Source organism: Cyprinus carpio, chromosome A17, assembly GCF_018340385.1.
Source record: "Cyprinus carpio isolate SPL01 chromosome A17, ASM1834038v1, whole genome shotgun sequence".
NCBI lineage: Eukaryota > Metazoa > Chordata > Actinopteri > Cypriniformes > Cyprinidae > Cyprinus > Cyprinus carpio.
In genome coordinates, this window is record NC_056588.1 from 1882543 (window position 1) to 1897606 (window position 15064).

The window sequence follows — 15064 nt, forward strand, 5'->3', positions numbered from 1 at the left end:
ATTCACCTCAACAGGTGAAACAATGTCATCTGGAGCGGCCTCAGGCTCAGTGGAGTCTTCGATATTATCTGCAGCAGCAACTCCTGATCCTGCCGCGCTCTCTGCCCCTGTTCTCTTGTGCGGACATGCAAGGTGCTTGTGTCCAATGTCTCCACATTCAAAACATTGTATATTGCCGGTGGTCACATACACCATATACGATCTTCCCTCATGTTTCACACGAAAGTTTATGTCCAATGTATTATCATTAGATTCCAATATCATAAAAACATGCCTCCTAAAGGACACAACATGTCTCAAGGAAGGATGTTTACAGCCGAGAAAAGGACTAACAACCATCCCAAATCGTGCTAACTCACGCTGTAAAACCTCATCGGATATGAATGGCAGAACATTTGAAATCGTAACTTTTGTGGATGGTGCGTAAAGAGGAGAAAGTTGTACAAAAGCATCATTAATAACCAGACCACTCACTATTAAATTTAGTTCTTTCAGGAACACCACGAAAGCCTTATTCATACGTGAAGCAGATAAAATGGTTTCATGAGCACACCTGAAACCATAATGAAGTGATAATGGTGGCATCTCAGCGAAAGACACCATCCTACCACACAACCCAGAAACATTTTTTTTTAAATGTGCCCTTTCTAAATCATACAATGTTGAGAGAGGGAAAAAAAGGGGCTGGAAAAAAGATTAAAAGAAAAAGATTTAGAAACTCTCACCACACAATAGCTCTCACCACCACTCTCACACAACTCCCAGCATGCAATCGAGAGAGAGAGAGAGAGAGAGACCTTTCAACATCTCTTTAATTACAATCCATTAACACAAAAAACCCACCATTAAACACAAACCATTACTTCATAAATACATATACTTATAAATAAAATTATTTAAAATAAATAAAAACATCTTCATTTTATAACAATATATCACAACCTCGCTCTTCAGTGGGTTGACACAAAATATTTCCAACACCCCATAAAAAAGAAAGATTCAGTATCATTCACCAATTCATATTACTTATACTCCATAACCAGCCTACTTTTTACCAAAGTTCTGAACATGTTCAAAGGATCGATATCACTGTTAAGCAACATTTTGCTATTTCTTGTCAGCCAAATTGCCATTTTTGCCTCACCAAATAAAAAAATAATAAAAAAAAAAATTTGTTTGAAGTGCTATATTTTGGACCAAAAATAAAGAAACTATGTGTAAAAATAAAACCAAAATTATTGCTTAAGTCTCTTAACACACCAAGAATCCCTAATAACCTTGAACATCCAATGAATATATGAAAAACTGTTTCTTAAAGACCACAAAACAAACACTCTTCTCCTTGCAAAGCATTTAGATGAGCTTCATAACGGTTTGTTGCCAAAATCCAATGAGAAATCTGCCATTGTAAATCTCCACTTCGTTTTTCAATTGTTTTCTTATACAATGACCTCCAACATCCTTTTATAGAAGTATGTAGCATTTGGACCAATCAGACAGACATCTATTTGTTATATTTAACAAATAATATCTAACACCCCCTCATCTAACCAAAGGGCCGACTATGAGGGTCTATGGACCCTTCCCCTGAAATGCAACTAACACCTCAAAAGGGCAGAACAGGCCTCTGGTTACCTTGGTAACAAAGACACGCATCAAGATAAGATTGTTTTACAACTCAAAGGAATGTAGAGTTTTCACTCTAAATTCACTTTGAAACAGATAAATGTACTATACAGTCCATCCTAATTCTATCTCCCTCTAGATATAACCACTTGAAAAATGTAGGGAAATGTACCCAGTTTTCCTCATCTCATTATTTTTCCTCTTATAGTGTGTATTGATACAAAATCTTTTAAATGAACATTTTAGGATTGCATACTATTGTTAACAGAAGTCACCCTTTATAGATTACTGATCACCAGATCAGAGAAGTTATTTTTAGATTCAGGAATTCCAGGAGAAAATGCTGAGCTAAAAGTCTTAAAAACCACCCTAAGCTTGTACCAGGCCTCGGCCTTGTCTTTCCATTCATCAAGATCCCCTGACTCAAAATGGTTCTTTCTCATCAGCTAACTTCAGCAAACCTACTAGAGCTCCAAAGTGCATCAGAACTCACTTTCAAACATGCAAGTATCAAACTTAGTCTTATTAATGGATATATCAAGTATCATTTGCACCTTTTACAAAGGTGTATTTGAACTAAGAAACTGATATTTCCTTAAGGCTGTAGATCTGCTGAATATCAAATTGTAACATAGCTTCATGTTTTTATTTCTCTTCTCCTTACTGCTTAAACTTTAACCATTTTTCTTATGCCAACTGTATGCATGTATTTTACATTTATGCATTTAGCAGATGCTTTTATCCAAAGTGACTTACAGTGCATTCAGGCTATACATTTTGTATGTGTATTCCCTGGGAATTGAACCCACAACCTTTTGTGCTGCTAACTCAGTGCTGTACCACTAAGCCACTGGAACACATTTTAGACTAGTTAAAGTGTTTATGTAGTTAATGAAGTCTTGTATCACACCTGAGGTTGTTCATTGTTTGCTCATAATTGGAGTCCCTAATTAACCTAATTCCTTAACCAGGAAATTAACGTTCTTAGAATTGACAGACAGTTGACACTGAGAGGTCAAGTAAATACTTACAGCGGTCTAAATATTTATAATTAATCATAAACTAGTTATGATTGATTATTCATATTTCCCCTTTAAGATTGATTCGCTACAGAAATTGGTGGAGAACATGGGGCATGATAAGGTTTTGAGCTTAAAACATTGTCAGCCTAAAAGTGTGTGCTTGATAGTTTGGTTGAGAATATGGGGTGTGTTGAGGTTTTGATTTTTGTACATTTTTGCTGGCTTGTTTAAATGCAGGTAAAGTAGGGGCTTGAATTGGTACATATATTATGATTGAAAGAGTCTTTATGTATTTCATGCTTAACATGTCTAAAAGCGGAAGACCCATGAGGTTTTGTGGTTAAAAATTTTTTTGTTTATTAGTTTGTTTTTGATAGTGATTGACGCTATATTATTAAGTAGTTGTTTTCTTAGGCTAATGTGAATGGTACCAGCTGTGCTAACTGAGCAGCCCACTGTTCCACTAACAACTCACTTGAATACATACGTTGCCATTTTAACACATGGCCCCATCTAACGTGATGCAGAAACACTGAAATAATTTTATTTTACTATTAACCCAGTAATCTCATTACAAAATAATATTGTTGCCCTTACTTAACCATTTGAAGGTGTACGTGCATCAGGTGAACTGGGCGAACTGAGCCTCGCTGGTGACGTCCCTTATGAAAAATAAGTTTATTCAAGTGTGCTATTAGTATACTTCTTTTAAACTAAAAATAGGAAAGTATGCTTTTAGTTTACTTTTTTATGTGCTTCTCAGAAATGGGCTTTATGTACTCCTCAGAAATATATTTAAAATGACATGTAAGTATACTTGACTTATACTTACAAAAAGTTTAAATATACAGTATTTGAACTATACTTGTGCCCCTAGAGTCCATATTTTCATTGTTATAATTTTAGAGGGCGCTAGTACACATCTTCTGTACAGAATTTCCAAAAAAAACACAAGTGAAGAAGAAAGAAACAACAGATACTTACACATGTAACACGATTATCTGACATGAAACAGCATCAAAACTGTAACATTATGGAATTAAAATGTCGACCGATGTGGAGGTAATAATTATAGTCAAGCTTTGGGGTGTTGATCGACTCCATCTACATTTTGATTATCATTCTGAATCCAATTCATAGTCTTTTTTTCAGCTTTTTGTTCAAAATGTTATTTCTTTTTTTTATGAAACTTACCCACATTAAAGTGTTTAAAAAAAATGCATGAGGCTAGAATAAAATGTTTTTGTTTACAAGCAGATACCCTGTTCTTTCTTTGGATGTTTTGTATGTTCAGATATTCATATAACAAAATATAAACAAATTAAAACCTGAATAGGGACATAGTAGTATACTTAAAGTGTGATGTAAAGTTAACTTAAAGAAAACTTATGAATATACTTGCAGTATAAAACTACTAAACTCGTAGTTTACTGAGACTATACTTCAAAGTGTACTTTTAGTATAATTGCAGTACAAACTACAAACATAGAGGTAAACTAGTTGTGTACTCAAAGTTTGCTACTGTTATACTAAGCAAACTTTGTAATAATGTAATAATATTTTATTTTATTATCTGTATTTAATGTTCTACTGTTAGTGTTATCTGTATGCACCAAGGGTCTGATAGGAACACAATTTCAATTCTCTGTATGTATGTACTGTTTATGTGGAAGAATTGACAATAAAACAGACTTGACTTGACTTGACTTAAAGTATACTTAAAAGTATACTTTTATATACTAGAAAGTGGGCCAATTTAGTCCCAATGGAGTATTGAAACAGTACACTTACAAGTATACTACTAGAACACTGATATTTGTATACTTGCTACGTAAAGTATACTTAAAAATATACTTGAACTTTACTTAAGTATACTTAATAAAATAAACTTGAAGTATACTACTTTTTGTGATGTCTTTGGACGCATCTGCTCTCCACCGAAGTTAATGGGAAGGACTGGTGTATAATATGCATGCAAAATTGGACTTTGGTGTATGCATTACATGCAATTGGAATGTGTAAAGTTGTGTTTTTTATAAACTGATTGATGACAATGGGTTGATCGGCACAGAAACTCACCAAAGACCATGAGAACCAGACCAGTCCTCTGCACAGGCCCTGTGGCCAGCTCCGACTTCATCACCATGTGATGTACCACAATCATCAAAGAGAAGGCTGACTTATGTTGCAGCCTGGAATTAAGCCACACCATGCTGGTTTCATCTGGTCAGAGGAGAACTGACCCCCGACTGAGCCTGGTTTCTCCAATGGTTTTTTTCTCTATTTCTGTCAACAGTTCTACAGTTCCTTATCACTCTCAACTTTTGCCGTTGTTAACTGTTAGGTGTATTCAGTGATGCTTCTGAAGTTTTACAACATTTACCATTAAAATTTTATAGATTAGAACTGTTTGTATGATGCACTGTTTTTCCAGGTAGAGGTTGTGTATGATGTGGTCTACCACAACTCCATAACTACATTCAGTCTTGCAGGAAAAATATTAAATCATTGCTTTGTGCAATATGTGTGTAAAGCGAAGGCTGTGAAAATAGTCCAGTTCACAGTTGTTAAGTTCCAGAAATGGCAAAAAATATTATAAAGCACAATAAAAGTTTTCATGCATAATTTTTTTATGTCTCCCAAAGCCATTCGATAGCTTAATATGAATGACAGATGAATATTTGTCTGTTGTTAGTGAAATGGATTGATGGTTAGAACTCCTTAACTGATGTTTCCAAAAACGTTTCATATAATACACATTCAAGTAAACACTGCTAGAGCTACAGAAAAGAGAGAAAAACAAAGAGGTTGTGTGTTATGTGGTCTACTACAATTGCATAACTACATTCAGTCTTACAAGAACAAAGATAAAATCGTTGGCTTTGTGCAATGTGTGTGTAAAGTGAAGGTTGTGAAAGTACAAAAATTTAATAAAAAATAAGGGTTCACACACTGATGCTGAAGAAATTCAGACAACAGTGCTAATTGCATTAATACTGCATTAAATTAGCCACTGGTTTGTGGAATAAGTGGATTTAGACAATAGCCAGTTGGTAAAGTCATTGTGTTACTGCAGCTGCCACCTTCAGAAATAGTCAGTGAAGAGGAAAGGACACCTTATTTAATTCCATGGTTTTCTGTGTTAGGATAAAATAAAAAATAATCTGGTCATTGGCAGGTCTTAAAATTTGGTAAATATAACCTCACCATAACCATATAACAACACATGGCATATCACACCATGTCAAAATGGAAAAGCCATGTGTGACAAACTAAGGACACCCTATGATTCAGTTGCTTGTAGATCCACTTATAGCAGCAATAAGTTGAAGTAATAATTTTCTGGGGAAGTCGTGGCCTAGTGGTTAAAGAGTGTGACTCCTAACCCTAAGGTTGTGGGTTCAAGTCTCGGGCCGGCAATACCACGACTGAGGTGCCTTTGAGCAAGGCACTGAACCCTCAACTGCTCCCTGGGCGCCACAGCATAAATGGCTGCCCACTGCTCCTGGTGTGTGTTCACTGCTGTGTGTATGAACTGTGGATGGGTTAAATGCAGAGCATGAATTCTGAGTATGGGTCACCATACTTGGCTGTATGTCATGTCACTTTTCTGTATGACTTTATCAGTATCTCACATCACTCTGGAGGAATTTTGGACCACTCTTCTTTACAGTGTTGCTCCAGTTTATTGAGGTTTGTGGGCATTGGTGATAAGGCTCATTTAGGCTGCACATTTGGTTAAATTCAAACTGAAATCATGATAAGATCATGACATGGCTTAATGCAACTACTAAAAAAACAAAAACGCTGTGATCTACAATCTGAATTCATGAAGATAAACTTACATCTTGTTTATCTTTTATTTGCTTTATGCAAATGGTTTACAAAAATTTTAGAGTTTTTTGGCTCCACATATATTTTTAATTTGTTTTTTATATATAAGAGAACTATAAAAGTTTTGTAGAGGTGTTTTTCTGTTTTTAAATGTGATGTGTTGTTGTGGTGTAATACTATATTATAATGATTGTGTTGTTAAAAAAAATTTTTGTGTTGTTTTGTGGAAACAGAGCTGTGTGTATATTTTGGAAGGAAAAATGTTTTTATATAATATTTTTGTGTCTTTTCCTCTGCCCTTGCATGCCGCTGTGGGGTTTCATCATTTTCTGTTAACATGCATAGGAACTTCACACTAACAAAGTGTTTTGTATAAAGATTTGAGTTTAGAATCCAATCCCATGAAGGGAAATCAACTGTCCAGTTTCATTTAGCAAAAATTATTCATGTTTTCCCAAACACAAAAGCACCATTACTACAATTCTCAAGTGAAATGAAATATGAAGTCAAATGTTGCAACTTATTTCAAAAAAGTCAACTGAACAAGCAGAAAAAGTATTTGGAGTGTTTACGTTTCTTGTTTGGACAAATATTTTATAAAATTATATTTGCCTGCAAGTTTGTCTCTGTAGTATTTGAAGTATATATACTGTATATACAGCTAAAGCTAAAGTTCCTATCTCTTAAGACAGCGCTCCTGATCGCACTCACTTCTATCAAGAGGGTTGGGGACCTCCAAGCATAAGACTGTAAGTGAAGACTGCCTTGTGTTCGGGCCGGCCTACTCTCACATTGTCCTGAGACTCTGGCATGGATACGTGCCCAAAGTTCCCACCACTCCCTTCCGAGATCAGGTGATGAGCCTGCAAGCGAGGCAGATCCTGCCTTGGCGTTGTTGTGTCCCATAAGATTGTTACGCATATACGTGGTTAAACATATGGGTGGAGCCAAACTTTGCAATTTTTGTGGCACCCAGAGTTTCAGAAGCTCTGAGCAGCTCCTTGTCTGCTGTGGAGGTCAACAGAAAGGGAAGGCTGTCTCCAAGCAGAGGTTGGCCCACTGGATAGTGGATGCCATCGCCTTGGCATACCAATCCCAAGGCAAGCCGTGCCCCCTGGGGTCGGAGCCCACTCCACTCGGAGCGTTGCCTCCCCCTGGGCGCTGGTGCCCGGCGCCTCTCTGGTAGACATTTGTCAAGCTGCGGGCTGGGCAACACCTAACACCTTCATGAGGTTTTACAACCTTTGTGTAGAGCCGGTTTCTTCCCTTGTGTTGGGTAACAGGTAAGTGGCAGGAAGAAATGGCTCGGTGTCATGCTTGCTGCGTCATTAACTCGCCAAAATAAAAGCTGGCTGATTTTCAGTTTGAAAATGATGAAAGTTCAAATTAAAATAATAATAATAAAAATAAAAGCTTTTTATTTTTAAGTTTACTATAAAATAATTGTGTTTGTATTTAATACTCTCTTTTATTTTAAAATAAAATAGTATTATCACACTTTATTATTTAATTTATTATTTTATTTAAAAAAAAAATTGCAATAATGTTGTCACTATTATTAATTAATGTTTTTATAGTTATATTTGATGGGTCACACTATGTGCTGTGTGAGGAACAAACCAAATATCCAGGTTCTCATATGATAACCAGGCTGAAAATATAATGTGCACCCCTGCTAATAACATAAACATACTGATTACATATTTGTAACATAATAATTACATTTATAGGGGAATGTTCCAAATTTCATATGTAATTGTCTCTTATCAGAATAAGAGCTTACAAAAAATAGGAACTCTTTCGTAATTGGTCCATTTAATGTTGAATATTCAGATATCAGATACCTCATTTAGTTGGGAGGGACTAATTCAGCAATAAATAAAGCATCATTTCAGAGCAGAGTCTTATTCAAGGCACTCTTCACAGATTGCTGGTGTGTATTAATTTTCATAGCTACAATAGCACATTTTTGGTTTGAAATGTTTTGTCAGGGCATAATATTCCACATGTGAATAATATATTGGATAATATACATTATATATTTATAAACAAGTATTTATAATACAATTTTTTCATTATATAAAACATCTATTATTTTGTTTAAAAGCGGATAATCATGGTTGAAACATTGATGGATTCCAGGTGAGTTGAATGTTTATGCAGTCTTACACACACACACACACACACACACACAACACACACACACACACACACACACACACACACACACACATATATATATATATATATAAAATGATTGATTGATTACAGAGTATTAAACCAATTTGGTATCAGTTTCACTAGTGATAAATTTGAGAGATGGTACAAACACTCAAATCTGATCAAACTTCTAACAAAGCTCATCGTCAAAAGAGACAAAGTTGTGCTACTTTATTTATCTATTTTTCCTTTCACAAAACTTTAATATCAGTGTAAATGTCATGTTCATACTACACAAAAACAAAAAATAAACCAAGTGTGTTTGTTGATAATTGTGAGCAGCTAACTTAAATTATATTAATCAAGACTGAATTTGTGAATATACTGTACATGAATGAAAACAGATGCAACTGAAAAGTTTTATTAACTGCATTAAAATCTTTGCAGTTTTATCAAGTGTTCAATCTGGACTATATTCTTTTTCTTTGTGTAAATGAGGATGAGAAATTGAAAATAATTTCTTCATATGCTGTGATGATGTGTTGTGTTGTTATGTCTTTAATCAGGATGGCCATACGTGTGATTTTGGTACTAACACTTTTTACTGGCCTGTCCGTTGCTTATTTGAAAGGTATGTTTATCTGTAACCATTGTGAGTCGTCATATTACATATCAATAAAATTAAATTATTAAAATTATATAATGAAATATGGAAATTGGAAGCTTGTGGTTGATTGATTGATTGATTGATTTGTTTGTATTGCTTTGAAGCTGTCTTATTTTTTATTGGTTGGACAGGGAATATTGCTCTTAATGCCAGGGTAGTGCAGTCCTCCTTATACCAAGCCGATGGAATTGCTGAACATGCAGTAGATGGAAACAGAAATGCAGATTATGGCAAGGGCTCATGCACTCACACTAAATCTGAGTTGAATCCATGGTGGAGAGCTGACCTTGGAAACGTCTACAGTATAAGCAAGGTTGCCATCACTAATCGTGGAGACTGTTGCAAAGACCGCCTCAGAGGAGCTCAGATTCGTATTGGTAACAACCTGGAGAACAACGGAAACAACAATGAGCTGTAAGAAATGTTTCAAATGTTTTATCATCTCCCCATGTTTATGATGCTCGATCTGATTTAACCAGGGTGCCCATACATTCTCTTTTTGGACCTGTCCAGCCAGGACTTCTAAATCATCAAAAATGTCCAGGATTCAGCTTTTGTTTTCTACAGTCTGCATTCATTTTGTGTGATTTTGCATTGCTTTGACCTTTCTGTTTAGGTCCTGAATGTAAGCAAACATTGGTCAAACTGCATGTCTGTTGGGGTGTTGTCAGTTTCCTCTTTGCTCCGCAATGTATTTTTCACTGCGTGAGAACATGATGCGTGGTGTGAGATCGCCATGACTTGTCGGATATAGCAACAGTAACTAAGGGGGGCGAGTCTTTGAGAAGGGTCAATTGATGTCACCGACCTGAAGAAATTCACAGAAAGGTGTAACAGTGATGCAAATTTCAGTGATCTGCAAGCACACAAGAAGTGAACCAAATATTTGGAAAGGTCCAAAAGCATAGAGTTTCATTCAGAGCTACTGAAGATTGCAAAGTTTCTCTTTGCTATTCTTTCTTACAATAAACAAATAAAAAACATTTCTCTCCATTTGTAGTTTTTTTCCATTAAAGCAAACCCAGTGGAAAAGGAAAGTAATCACTTGTCTGTTGAGTCATTAAAGGAGGTTCTGCGTACACAATACAACTTTAAATTTGTAGCAACGTGATATAAAACATGAACAATCATTAGTATTGTGAAGAGTGCTATACAATCTCACTTGATTTCAGTACAGTCTAACTGAATTTGTTAAATGTACATTGCATTGAGAGGCCTCTGGTTTCCATTTTTAACACTGCTCTTTGTGAATTTGCAGGGTTGCAACTATTCTCACTGTTCCTGATGGCACAAAAACATTTGAGTTTGAGCCTGTTAACGGCCGATATGTTAACATTTTATTACCCGGGAATAATGAAATTCTTACTCTGTGTGAAGTCGAGGTGTTTGCAGGTGAGGGACAGAGAGAGAAGACGACTCTGTGAAAAAATTTGTTCATGTACTTAATAATGTGTGTATGACTGTTATTATTTACAGAAGAGGACAAACCACTGTACATTTGTGTTCCAAGTGAGTGCTCTTCATTACTCTGAATGCTGTCAGTAACACATATATTTGGTAACCAATAAGGGATCATGTACATCCAGACAGTTGTTATCTTGGAACGTGCCCAAAGAGCCCTTTTGTCAAGGCAAAATGTTTGGGGGGGTGGTTCTTAAAGGCTCTTTTGTGAAGGCCTGCCTAATCTAACTATTACAACCATTAATGAATAATAATTTAGCCATAAATAAAATGACCCACATGGTGACCTTTCACTTGACTTCATCAGATGTCAGTAATTTAGCACACTATCAGGAAACCTTCAATAACGTCTGCGGCTGCCAGTAAGTCTAATTGATAGTTTTTCTGCTTACTTCTTTGAGTCCGTTTTGGACTTTCTGTGCGAGAGCGCCCTACGGCTTCAAATATGAATGAAACACACTGCATGAGAGTGTTTAGCGCTCTGTAATGTTCACATCCCCTCATTTTGGACACCAACCCAGATAGCACAGGTACATCTGCAAGATGTCTGTTAAAGATCGCTTCATTTGGAAAGCATCTGTTGTGTACAAACATCAGATAGAGCAATACATATTGATAGGCGTATAAGCAAGGAAAGTGCCACGATATATTGCTGTATTGACATTTTGAGCACAGCCTCGTTCAATGTGACCCTTTTACATTTTGACCTGACCCTCCAAAGGTCTCGGCATGGCCCTGGATTTGAGTTGAAATGTTTTATCAGCTCACTAGTAATAAATGCAAAGCTTCTGTGAAGAACAATAGTTCCTTGCAAAACAAACAAAGAATAGTATACAGAAATAATATACAGTAAGAGTCACTTACTTATTACACAGCTTTTTCACCAAAATAAATAAATAAATAAATAATATAATAATAATAATGCCTTATTTTATGTTAAACAGGAAATCTTGCTCTTGGAGGCAATGCTGTTCAGTCCACCACATACAGTAATTTAGGAGTTGCTCATAATGCTGTCGATGGCAACAGGCAGTCAAGTTACGCGCTCGGGTCCTGCAGCGTGACTAATGGGGACAGAGACCCCTGGTGGAGAGTTGACTTGTTGAACGTCTACAGGATAACCAGGGTTAGCATCACTAATCGTGGAGACTGTTGTGAAAAGAGGATCAGGGGTATTCAGATCCGTATCGGCAACAGCCTGGAGAATAACGGCAACAATAATCAGCTGTAAGTGCTGTCGCTCTCTCAAGACTTACACAAATAATTAGAAAATTAAATACATGTGATAAAATTGCTTTGCAAGTTTGCATAAATCATTTTACAGTTTTTTTTTTTTTAAATGCTTACACAGTTTTTGAAACTTTAGCCACATTTCTCCAAACTAAAGATTACGTTTAAGCAATTTTAAATATATCTAATACAAACTTGCCTTTGACAGAAGTATATTTAATATGCTTCATGCCGTTTTTATGTGCTCCTCTATTTTTCTCTCTTTCCGTGTGTCTTCACAGGGCTGCAACTGTTGGGCCCATCCCACTTGGAAACACAAAAACATTTGAGTTTAAGCCTCTTAAGGGGCGATACGTCAACCTTATTGTGCCTGGACGTGCAGAATACCTCACTCTGTGTGAAGTTGAGGTATATTCTGGTAAGTGATAAAAGGAGAGAGACGTGGTGTGTAGAAATTTGTATTTGTATGTACAGTATGTACTATATGTTTCTGTTGCCTTAATGATTTTTCCCCCTCTGATTTCATTGCCAGATTAAGTGGAACAAGATGATGTTACACCACAGTCCACTGATCCTATAAGCAAAATGAATAAAAAATAACTGCCTTTTTTCCCATTGTTTTTATTTTACTTAAGCACTTTTATCCTTCCTCCAGGGGATTTGTATTTACACCATAAACCCTCCCATCCTTTGTTTATCTTTGCTTTCTACATAAATAAATTACTACAGCATTGCATGTTGTATTGCAATTTTCTAAAAAAACAAAAAACAAAATCTGGATCTTTAAATTTTGTAAAAAATAAATAATAAGATTTATTATTTTTTTGTTGTAGTTTTGTGGATTTTGTTATGATGTATTATGAAGTGCACTGACTTTAATGACGTTTGTGCCACTGTCTTCCAGTTTTGACAGAAGACATGCATTGATTGTAGTCTTTTTAATGAATACTGGCCAGGGTTTCTAAAATCACCAATGACCATGGTTTCAGCTAAAAATTGTCTTTACTCTCTACTTAAGAAAATAATAATAATAATAATAATAATAATATAATAATAATAATAATAATAATATTATTATTATAATAATGTAAATCAGTTTTTTCATGGATGACCAGAGCATTTTCATTTTTGGGTGAACTATACTTTTAATCTGCACCCTACTACCTTATCATAAAATATCTATTTAATTTCACTTCACTTGACAAAATGCATTTGGATACAGAACAACCTGCAGCGTCATCAAACAAACAAAACTTGAGTCATGCATATTAGAGTTTGAGATATGATGACATAATACATGTATGTAAATAAATATAAATTACCATAAATTCTACACAAAACTGTAAAATTACTATGTCTGTAAAATTAATAATTTGGCTGTTATTTTAAATATTATATAATTACTGACACAGAAAAATACTGTATTATTTATAGAGTATTTTTCTGTTTTCTTAAATTACCTAGATATGTATGTAAATTTACAAAAATAACAGCGATACTAATTTGTGAAATCACCACCAGATGGTGTAAATGGACAGATGACACCATTGCTCACAAAATTAAATAAATAAATAAAGGTCAAATGACTGGTAGTAATAGTTGCCAAAGGAACAATTCAAGTAAAATATCCTAATTTAAATACAGTGCAAAATATTTTCAGATACTTGCATTTAATGTTTTAAGGTAATTGTGCTTTTTATTTTTTCATTTTTTATTTTTTTCATGTTTTTTATTTTCAAAATGTTTTATTATACTTGAAAAAAAAAAAAAAAAAAAAAAAAAAAAAACAACAAAATAAAAAAGTCAAATGACTTGCAGAAACATACCATTAAACACTAACAGATCTCTGCGTCTTCACTTACAGTACTAACCAGTTTGAATTAATTTCATATAACAGTTCTTGTTCAGAATTAACAGAAGTTTAGATGTTATATTCAAGATGCTGCTTTCACTCTAAAAAATGCTGGTTGTTTCAACCCAACTTTGGATCAAATATGGACTAACCCAACCATTGGGTTAAATTTTTTTTTTATTATATTTTTAACCCAAAAGTAGGGTTAGTCCATATTTGACCCAAAGTTGGGTTGAAACAACCAGCATTTTTTAGAGTGCTTTGCTTTAACAACCAGCATTTTTTAGAGTCCTGCTTCCTTTTTGTCTCATACTCACTATCCACTGTAGCCAACTCTCGTGAGACAAATAAGCAACCGCAGCTTCAAAAATAAGCCCCAAAACAAGACCAATATAAATCAATTATTTATCATCAATATTATTTATTATAAATTAGGCCTATTTATTACCAATAAATGAGCCTGCAACTTATTAAACTGAACCCAACATTTTATTTGAAAAAAAAAAAAAAAAAATGTTAAAAGCAAAATCTAGTTATTTTACAAAAATCTGCAAACTGCAACAAAGTGAGAGGTCATGACCCACTTATCTCCAATCACCAGAGAGCAGAATAGAATTGGAGAGATGGAAAAGGAGAAAAAGACAAGAGCTTTTAAATAAAAACTATAATAATATCTCAATGATACAAAATAGCACCATAAATTATTACACTTATTCTGTGTAAATGAATAAATGGAAATTAAATGTTATTGTGTAATAAAAATAAATAATTTTATTATGTAAAAATAATTGCCATGGCTTGATCAAAGAGACCTGAAACTAGCAAACATTGTCCAACAGGCAGAACTGATTTCTATTGATCTCAAAAACCTTTAGATCTGCTTTACTGCTTGATTCAAATGAGGCTTTTGTAGACAAATACAAATATTAGATGTACGACCAACATTGCATTTTAAATGTATTTTTTTATAATGAAAGAAGAAAAAAACAAAACAAAAACAGAAGCAAAACAACAACAACATCAAAACTGTTCCTCATTTGTTTAAATGCAAAACAGGAAGTTGATTGATGAACATCCAGAATAAGCAGAGCTGGAATATGAGAGTCTCATGTTTTCATGACTTGGTTTTCATAGGAATTGGTTCACTGGGACAAGAGTCATTTTAATACTGGTTTTAAAGGAATGAGCATTTGATAGTCTGTTAACTGAGGT

At 34.7% G+C, this 15064-nt stretch overlaps 1 protein-coding gene across 1 annotated transcript; it reads left to right on the forward strand.

The window, feature by feature from the left end:
* The first annotated feature begins 8363 nt into the window (after positions 1-8363).
* LOC109063680 (fucolectin-4-like) lies at positions 8364-12733 on the forward strand. Its single transcript, XM_042773480.1, has 9 exons — positions 8364-8415; positions 8590-8624; positions 9209-9273; positions 9441-9723; positions 10568-10701; positions 10786-10818; positions 11715-11997; positions 12282-12418; positions 12533-12733. Exons 2-9 carry the CDS (start codon positions 8599-8601, stop codon positions 12535-12537), a joined length of 966 nt encoding a protein of 321 aa, XP_042629414.1. The 5' UTR covers positions 8364-8415; positions 8590-8598; the 3' UTR covers positions 12538-12733.
* The last annotated feature ends 2331 nt before the right edge of the window (positions 12734-15064 follow it).